Genomic DNA, 9,949 nt, shown 5'->3' with positions numbered 1-9,949 from the left:
TCTCCAAGTCTTCCAGCATTATTATTCGGGCGGTCTTCTGATCACCCCGCATCTCTCCTGCCCCTTTCTCCGTTGGAAATTTAATCTTGAGGTGCAGTATGGATTTCACCGCCTCGAAGGTCAACAAGAAAGGCCTCACATCTTTTGAGCAAAGTTTCGCTTCTCTTTAGAAGGAAGACATTAATATTTATCCTCTCTTCTCACCAATCTAGTGAAAACATCCTTATATAACAAAGCAGTTTCAAGCATCAAATAAGTAGAATTTCACCTAGTTGCACAATCAAGACCCAACTTTTTAGTATTCATATTACGCAACTGTTGAACCATTTCTTCAAAAAAAAAATTCCCTTTTAGGTGTTGTTGTCCAGTAGGAGACAAAATCCTGAATTTTTTCAACTTCGACTTTTATCACTTCCAATCCCTCTTTTACAATTAAATTTAGAATATGTGTAGAACAACGCATATGAAATAAAGTGCCGCCGGCAATAAGTGAAGAATTGTCTAACTTTTCCAACAAACTCGCAGCCATGGCATCATTAGTTGTGCCATTATCAACAATGAGACATGATATCTTTCTATCTAAATTTCAATCCATCAAACAATCAAACATGTGATCATATAGTACATCTTTTGTGTGTGGACAAGGAACATAAATGAACCTAAAAGTAAAATAAACAAATTACTAACAAATATCAAACAAATATCATCAACTAACTAACATTCAACTTAAATAAATTATAAGCATACCTCATAATGAGAGTTTGCAAAATCCAAGAAGTGTCAATATAATGCGCAGTAACGGTCATGTATCCCTTATTTTGGTTGTTTGCAGTTCACTTATCAGTGGTGATAGCTATCCGACTTGCATTACTCTCCAATAAACTCATAGTTTTTGCCTTCTCAACTTCATAAATCTGAAATATATCGCTCTTTATGATGGTGTTTCCGCATGGCACTTTGAACAATGGTTGAAAGAAATATGAATATCTCTTGAACCCAATATGATCTACAAGTCTGTGATAATATCATCTTACCAAGCTCTTTCTTTGCTCCCTCGTGGTTGAAATTATAAGAAACTAATTTTGAATGGTCTTTGTTGAAATTGCTCGAGGAGTTTTTGCCTTGTACTACTTTGACTCTTGTTGTGATGTTTTGTTTTATAATGAGTGCTTAAATGAGATGTATCGGCTGTAGAATTGTTAGAATATATATATTTATATTTATTATTATATATATATTAGGATATTTTTGGTATTTAGCTTATATTGATTTTCTATATAAGTTCAGACATGTATTATAAATTCTGCGTTGATTGTAATAAAGTTTTACGTTCGTATTAATCTCTAAAGTTAACATGGTATCAGAGCTCGGTTTAGGATGGACTCGGGTAGTGCGACTGGTTACTTAAAAGAATCACCTCTAAATTTGGCGTGACAATATTTGCAAATAGCCTTCACAAGACCATCAATTCGCACTTTATCGAAGTAATTCCAGATGTTGCTCTTCCATTTTTTAAGTTCTTTATCCTGTTGTTCATTATCAGTAATATAATCACATCGGGTTCTTGACTTGGAGTGCTGATATTGTCAGTGGGGGATGATTTTAGCTCATGTGTTAATGATGGTTCAAATCGTTCTTCTGGAGCCGACTGAGAATTGGGAGCCGACTGTGAAGTCGACATGACAATATACAGTATAAACATAACAAAATAATTGATCAAATGAAAGAAGTAAATAGGGAAAAAAAATAATGAAACATATGATATTCTAGGTTTTTGTAAATGGAAAAATACTACAAAAATGAATTATAATTTTAGGTTATTATGATTATTTGAATCATATATTCAAGGGTTTTATGCAAAAACGAATCAATCGATTGGATATTGAAACTAACCAAGTAGATTAGTGATTAGTGACTGAATCTGAGTCGATTGATGGGGTTCTTGGCTTCTGCCTTGTACCTTTTTGCGATGTGATACCTGATACTGCGGCGACGGTCATGTGATACCTGATACTGCGGCGACGGTCGAGTGAGAACTGACTACTGACTAACCCTAACTTAAGCTGCGACTATTTGTGTTTCGAGTGTTTTACTAATTTTATTGTTCTTTTGTTAGGATCAACTAGGTTTATTGGGTTTTAAAATAAAAAACTGACAAATATATTTTATAATTTAAAAATATTTATTTATTTATTTAATGATGTATAAATATATATATATATATATATATATATTCATGTATTTTTCAGGGTTTCGGGTTCGGATCGGATATCGGATTAGATATGGCAATATCCAAAAAATTTCGTGTACAAAAATGAAATCCATATCCAAAAAAATCGGATTCGGATTATTCAAAATGTCAGGTTTCGGATCGGATATCCGTCAGATCGGATTAATTTACCATCCCTAGTCTTGACTACATAATTTTTTTGAATGATAAATAAATTTAATTATAAAAAGTCATGCAATATCTAAAAAACTATCGAGTTAAACAAATAGATAATAAATTATAAAATTGATTAGTCCCATTTTCTTGGACATACAGTCAAACAAATGAATTGTTGAACGTGATATATACACCATTAATTTGTGAACTAAAGTATCGACTTAACTATTTATACTGACAAAAAATTTAAGAATACAGTTAAAATTCCTAAAAAAAAGTTCTTAAAAATCGAATACCAATTATTTAAAAAGCAGGTGGCAAGTAAAGGGTGGAACGAATGGAGGGACCACACCTGCCGTGGTGGGCGGCTTGACTTTGTTCTCAGCCTGAAGACTTGGGCCCTGTTTGGCTTATATACTTATAACCAACTTATGATTTATAAGCCCGTAACAACTTATCGACGAGTGTTTGTCGACCCAACTTATAAGCTGAATTTACAACTTATAAACTGATAAGTTAAAAGTTGGTAGTGACGTACTTTTTTCCAACTTATTTTTATTTTTTCACTTTTTTTCTAAAGTTTTGATTTTAAAATATTTTCTAATTTAAGATTCATGAACTAAGATAATTATATTTGATAATTATTTGTTTTAATTCATTTAAGTAAAAAAAACTTCTGACTTATAAGTAAATTTATCCAAACACTTATAAAATTTATAAATATTTATCAACTTATCACTTATTTCGCACTTAATCATTTTAAATTATAAATTACTTATTTTAAGATTTAACAAACGGAGACTTAATTTCACCCAAGAACAAATTTACTGCAGGCCTTTCAGATGCAACTTGCTTGTCCTCGTTCATCTTGGATTTTAGCATCAATTTGTGCTTTTGATAAATGCTGTTACAGTTGTGTACTAGTTTAATGCCTACACGTCATGTCATACCTATGCTTCTACGTATGATTCTCACCGGAATAGGCGAGTGTATATTAATTGTTTACGCAGATTTCGGAAACCGAAACTATCCGATTAAAATATTAATTTATAATTTATTATATGATTTTTTAAAAATTGTATAATTTATTAGAGCATAACTCGATTATTAGAGCTAAGAGCGGTAATATCATATATAATCCGATAATCAACTGGATTCGGAGCTCGACTTGTATCAATTTTAGTTTAGCCCGAAATTAACCGATTTACAAATATGAAACACTATCTGAAACTCAAAAATTTCGTAAGTAATAAGGTCATATTATCTTCTATCTTTTTAAAAGTCAAAACTCACTCTTAAGTTATATTTTATAATATTTCTTTTACTTTTTTCCCTCTCTCATTCCTTTTTTTAAACTTAAATGTAGGTTAAACTAAAAAAATATCAGATAAAAAATGAATTTAGAAATTAATATTAAAAATATCCTTGCATTATCTTACTAAAAACTAATTTTTTTTATATTACTTTCAAATGCGGTTAAAAATCTTTTAGAAATACTATCTATTACTTATTATCTATATAATACTTACTATTCATTGATTAAAATAGGGTTCATGTAAATTTTGAGAGGGATTTAATGGCCAAAAAGAGCCATTCGGGGATGATATAAGACTGAATGATTATTTGTTTCATCGAATATCTGTTACAAGTCCGGAAGTAGGCCGGTCAATAGAGCGAAAATCCGATCCAACCCGAGATCATTTTAGAGAATATAAATCGACCTATTAAAAATCCGATCTGAGATCCGATCCGATAAGAAAAATCCGATTATAAATGAAGCGGATATGGATTTAAACAGATCTGATCCGTTAATAACCCGATCCGATTTATATATATATTATAATGTACTAAAAATATTTTTTAATAATTCTAATTTTAAACGTATTATACTCGAATGAAGTCCCATATATATATTTCGTTTGGTTTAGTCTTTATAGTTCAATCCATATTTATAACCCCGTTTCTTTTACCTTTTAGAGCCGTATAACTTAAATCTCAATTCATGTAATACTTTCATTTCGCAACATCAATTTTTTTCATTATTAAAATTAAAATATTGTACAACCCAATAGTATGTTTGTTTCAAAAAGCGTATTTTAGTTCGTAATTTATCTTTGGACTTCGTTGTATTCTATTTGTACTTTAATATTTTTCGGAATTGTCAATTTTAGATACATATTGTAATATTTTAAGTTAAAAAATAAATATACATAAATGGAGCGGATATCCGATCCGAAATCCGTGATCCGAAAGGATTAGGATATGGATCGGCCTATAAAAAATCCGGAGCTGATCCGATCCGAATGCGAATTCGAAAAAATAAATGGATATGGATATGGATTTAGGTCGATCCGGTCAAAACCCGATCCATTGACAGGCCTACCCGGAAGGGGTTGACTCAGTTGGCTTAAAGGGAATAATTATCCTCTTGGTCGCATGTTCGAATCATAGTGTGCATGATAGCGGCTGCGGGTTTTTTTATAATAAAAATATATATATTATAAAGATAGATTATCATACACTAATATATATTTTTATATCAAGTCGGGGATTTTTACAAAAACAGTCTTCGTATTTTAACTTACCATTTAAGACTCCGCTCTAAACTGATTACGACTCTATTTGGGAGTGCTGTTAAAAACTGTTGTGCTGTGAGAAAAAGTGTTGATGGAAAAAGTGTTGTTAGAAAAATTAAATGACTGTCTGGTAATTTTTTTAATTTATACATATTTTGAGATATATTATATAAAAATAATGTTTTTGAGAAGGTTTGATGGTGAAACTGATAGCTACTTTCTGCAAAAGTTGAAAGCAACTTTTTTCCAAAACATGAGAGACATGATTTTGCTAACAACAGTTTTTAGATCAAAAGCGTTTTTCGAGACAACAGCTTTTAAAATTAACCAAACACATTTTTGATAGTTTTTCAGCAAAAAACTGTTGTAACTGTCTGGAACATCAATACCAAACGGGACATAAGTTGGGTTTGATTTAATTTAATAATTTTAAAAATACTCTCACAACCTTATATTAACAAACAACTTACCCATCTTGTTTTTGAGCCAATGGTAATTAAAGTTAAAAAAAAATCAAATAATTAGTTTGACTAGTAAAGGAACACAAACAAAATAGAAAGAGACATGCAATTAACTGTATTATATAATTTGATTGATAGATACATATTGTCACTAGCCTGTGACCAATAATAATAATACAATAATAACACGACTCTTTCGCGAACACTGGACCTTCCAGTTATCTTTATTCTTCTATGTCTTACCGAAATTATGTAGAAAAAGAATTACAATAAATGATGCATTAAATTTTCATATCAAAGATTTTAAAATTCAATAATATAATCAAAATAGATAACAAATGGATTATTTATTTATTTTTGTCTCCTTCTAAGCACACAACAATTGTCATGCAAACATAAAAAAATAGACGAATAACAATTTCTATAAAATATATAACTTGACAAGAATAATTTACATTATCAACAAATTATCTGTTCAGTGAAAAATTTTTGAACACATAAAAAATCATAAATTTGAAAATGTAAATACGAAAAAAGCGACATTAACCCTGCATTTACATGAATTTTTCGCATTAATTTTATGCGCGAAAATTTCATAAACGAATAATTATAATTCTTGATTGTTAAGATTCATAAACGGATTTTTTTTTGTGATTTGTCTATTAACCTCTCGAAAATATCCTTACCATCGTGGGACGCTAGCAATTTCGGGAAATTGGTTAAAAATCAACTACATACAAAAATATTTGTATAATAATTTATACAAAAAATATTCAACTAGACAAGGAATAATTTAATTAAATAATACATGTCCCGCATGTGCAATGACTGTTACCGATAGCACACGTCCAAAACTACTCTAAATTTCATGTGTATATTATCCCTGACGAATATTAACGAAAACTTTAATATTTTAGTCACGTATACACAGGCTACATGTACATATATATATATTACAAGCAACCTTTGCCAAAACTGAAACCAGAAACTAGCTACTCTATCCTCCTTTTGCTTCTCTTCCCAGTTTCTCCTCTTCTCAATTCTTGTGTAGCAAAACAGTCGAGACTAAAATAAATTATCGTTAATTTTTTGAAGTTACTAGACTTGAAGTAAAAAAATTTCACATTTTTAACTAAAAATCGTGACTTTATAAAATATTTGTTACAAAAATTTGCAGGCTAGTCGGGGATTTCAGACTAGTTAGCCATCTTGGCTCGGTCCTGTCAGGAAGCAGCTCCTGTTACTCAAATTCCAGGTAAGAAAAATGGTATTTTATATTACTTGCTTAATGAAAATTTAAAGATATTACTATTACTATGTTGTGCCCATTTTGTTTTTGTTGGATGTTAGAAAAGTTTTTAGAATGGTTGACTTTGTTTTATTTGTAGTGGTTACATTTGATATTTATAGAAGTTAGTGACATACATGAAGTTGTGGATAGATAGAGGTAACTAAGAAATGAGTGGATACTGTTTCAAATCCCCAAATTTTGTTTCTTAAAAATAATAATAATTTGTAAGCGTGTTAATGTGAAAAGAATATACTTTCATAATCTTGAGTGCATGTTGTTTATAATCATTGAACACAAGAAACTACTAACCCTCATGTTAATTTATCTGAATTTCATTATGTTGCCTTGTAGTTATGATTTTGTCTGTGTGATGATTGATTCTTGATCTGGTTTTGGATTTTTATGTGTAAAGTTTTGATCTTTAGATTTAGCAAGTGAATGAAGTTTGAATCTTGATTTTGTTGTGGTTTAGTTTGATGGGAGCTTCATAGAGGAAGTTAAGCTGTTTTAGTGATGAATAAGAGTATGAGGCAATCGACGGAGAAACGAGACGATATGATGTTGCATTCAGCAGTTAGTGCTGAGAATTTGGGATTGGTTATGGAAATACTTACTAAAAGTGAGGATAAGGAACTGAAGGAATTGTTGTCCAAGCAAAATCAGTCTGGTGAAACTGCCTTGTATGTTGCTGCTAAGTTTGGATATGTTGACTTTGTGAAGGAGATGATCAAGTATTACGATATTGGGGATGCTGGTATTAAAGCTAGGAATGGCTCTGATGCTTTCCATATAGCTGCCAAGCAAGGAAATTTAGGTATATATTCCGTAATCTGAGTGTTCTTTCGCTATTTAACACGTATTAGTAGTTATATCGACCTTCTTTATTAAATTCTCAAGGCATCAGATAATGGTAGACACTTGATGTTGATTGTGATTTGTTTCAATCTAGTGAAATTAAATTCCAGACAAATTTATTGATGCTTATTTGATGTGATCGATCTTTTAAGTTTTAGAGCCTTTATAGCGTAGTTTGTGTATTCTACAAAATTTCTTTGATTTAGATGGACATTCTTTCTTATTTTTTGATTGTTATACGTAGAGGTGGTGAAGATTCTGATGGACGCTCTTCCAGAACTTTCATTGACTTTTGATCAATCCAACACCACAGCGTTGCATAGTGCCTCATCACAAGGTCATACTGAAGTCGTAAAGTTTCTTATGGAGAAAAATGGCAATCTGGTCACCATAGGAAAAAGTAACAAGAAAACCGCCTTGCATTCTGCAGCAAGAAATGAGCATTTAGAGGTAGTAAAGGTCCTCTTGAGCAAAGAATCTGAGATTGCTTTAATGACTGATAAGAAGGGCCAAACAGCTCTTCATATGGCTGTTAAAGGTCAGAGTGTAGAGGTAGTTAATGAGCTTATATCTTCAAAACCTGATCTGATTAATATGCTTGATGGCAAGGGAAATACTGCACTTCATATAGCAACCCGCAAAGGTCGCACAAAGGTAATCAGACTTTATATTCAGCTTGTCAAAAATGGCTATCAACTTAATAATAGAAATAATAAGTTCATTACTTATAATCAAGCGATATCTTACTTACATGGAAGCTCATTAATCTCTTAAGTTTTTTTCTAAGAAAGTTCCATTTATTAAGCTGTTATAATAACAATCTAGTGATAGTTTATAAAATTAATTTGGTATTGTGCACAGTCCAATTTAAGAGTTCGAAAATTCCTGAAACTAAGGGAAAGAGTTTAAAATTGTTATCACTCCATCCTTTCTATCTCTGTGAAGTAAGCATTCCACTTTATGCATATACATTTGCTATTTGCATATGCATTTGTTTTTACTATAATTTATATCTCTAGAGTAGGCATTCCTATGTATTTTGTCTCGGCTGCAAGTTATTGACAGTATCTCGTTTTCTTTGATTAAAATTGAAATACTTCTGATTAACACAAGTTTTGCTATGCAGATTATCCATGCACTACTAAGCCACAAAGAAACTCTTGATACAAAAGCAATAAACAAATCTGGAGAAACTGCTCTCGACACTGCTGAAAAAACTGGTCGTTCGGAGATTGGAAGTATCCTACAAGAGTATGGGGTTCAGAGTGCCAAAAATATGAAGCTACCACCACCAATAAATGCTGCTAAGGAATTAAAACAAACAGTAAGCGATATCAAACATGAGGTTCACCATCAGATCGAGCACACACGCCAGACAAGAAAACAGATGAAAGGAATAGGCAAGCAGATAAACAAGATGCATTTGGAAGGGCTCAACAATGCTATCAACTCTACCACAGTTGTTGCTGTTTTGATTGCCACTGTTGCATTTGCTGCTATTTTCACTGTCCCTGGTCAATATGTAGATAAGCCTGAAGATGTGAAACCTGGAATGTCTCTAGGACAAGCAAATATCGCCCCAAAGCCCCAGTTCACAATTTTCCTTATATCTGACTCTCTTGCACTCTTTATCTCATTGGCTGTTGTGGTGGTTCAAACTTCGATCGTAGTTGTTGAAAAGAAGGGGAAGAAGCAAATGATGGCAATCATTAACAAGCTCATGTGGTTGGCTTGTGTTTCTATTTCAGTGGCATTTTTTGCACTTTCTTTCATTGTTGTAGGAGATGACGAATTTTGGCTAGCACTTGGAGTAACAATAGTAGGGACATTGATCATGGCCGCAACACTGGGGACAATGTGTTACTGGGTTATTTTGCACCGAATTGAGGCTTCTAACTTGAGGAGCATTCGCAGGTCTGCAAGGAGTAGCAAGTCGAGATCATTTTCACATTACGTAACATCAGATTCAGAAAATAATGAGTACAAGAATCTGTATGCAATTTGATTATGCCAGTCCACAGGTTCACTTTCTATTCTCCTGGCATTAGCCCCACGCCTGTTTTTTTAACTACAAATCTCTACATTACTCCTGTATATAGATAGATAATTTTAATATCTCTAACCCGAGTTATAGGGGTTTTTTTGTAAGTTTTCAGCAGGCCAGATGCTGACTTGTAATACTCACTAGTTTGTATGCTTATGTCTTGTACTTCATCTGTTCATAATATAATATTAGCCATTATGTTAGTAGTTCATACCTAACAATATTGAAAAATCAGTAGATTCTTGGATCACAAGTGTGTTGATCCTTACACGTGTGTGTCTGTATTAAAATATCTATATTATGATTTATCAAAACAAAAATCTGTTTTCTTGGAAA

The 9,949-nt window shown here is 31.8% G+C and overlaps 1 protein-coding gene across 2 annotated transcripts; it reads left to right on the top strand.

Moving 5' to 3' along the window:
- The first annotated feature begins 6,390 nt into the window (after positions 1-6,390).
- LOC141713607 (ankyrin repeat-containing protein At5g02620-like) lies at positions 6,391-9,824 on the top strand. Of its 2 annotated transcripts, none has more exons than XM_074517103.1 (4): positions 6,391-6,678; positions 7,187-7,528; positions 7,814-8,223; positions 8,696-9,824. In XM_074517103.1, the coding sequence occupies exons 2-4, from the start codon at positions 7,228-7,230 to the stop codon at positions 9,572-9,574; spliced, it is 1,590 nt and encodes a 529-aa protein (XP_074373204.1). In that variant the 5' UTR covers positions 6,391-6,678; positions 7,187-7,227; the 3' UTR covers positions 9,575-9,824. The 2 variants fall into 2 exon arrangements, with proteins under 2 accessions (XP_074373204.1, XP_074373205.1); XM_074517104.1 differs by lacking the exon at positions 6,391-6,678 and adding an exon at positions 6,852-6,870.
- Positions 9,825-9,949: the final 125 nt, after the last annotated feature.

The sequence above is a fragment of the Apium graveolens genome, chromosome 3 (assembly GCF_009905375.1).
Source record: "Apium graveolens cultivar Ventura chromosome 3, ASM990537v1, whole genome shotgun sequence".
In the NCBI taxonomy this organism is placed as follows: domain Eukaryota; kingdom Viridiplantae; phylum Streptophyta; class Magnoliopsida; order Apiales; family Apiaceae; genus Apium; species Apium graveolens.
This window is presented reverse-complemented; position numbering and strand designations above follow the sequence as displayed.

Excerpts from the sequence above, each read along its gene's own strand:
- LOC141713607 (XM_074517103.1), top strand. The coding sequence starts at position 7,228 with ATGAATAAGAGTATGAGGCAATCGACGGAGAAACGAGACGATATGATG. Across the intron at positions 7,529-7,813 it reads TGCCAAGCAAGGAAATTTAG|AGGTGGTGAAGATTCTGATG; the intron begins GTATATATTCCG and ends TGTTATACGTAG. Across the intron at positions 8,224-8,695 it reads CCCGCAAAGGTCGCACAAAG|ATTATCCATGCACTACTAAG; the intron begins GTAATCAGACTT and ends TTTGCTATGCAG.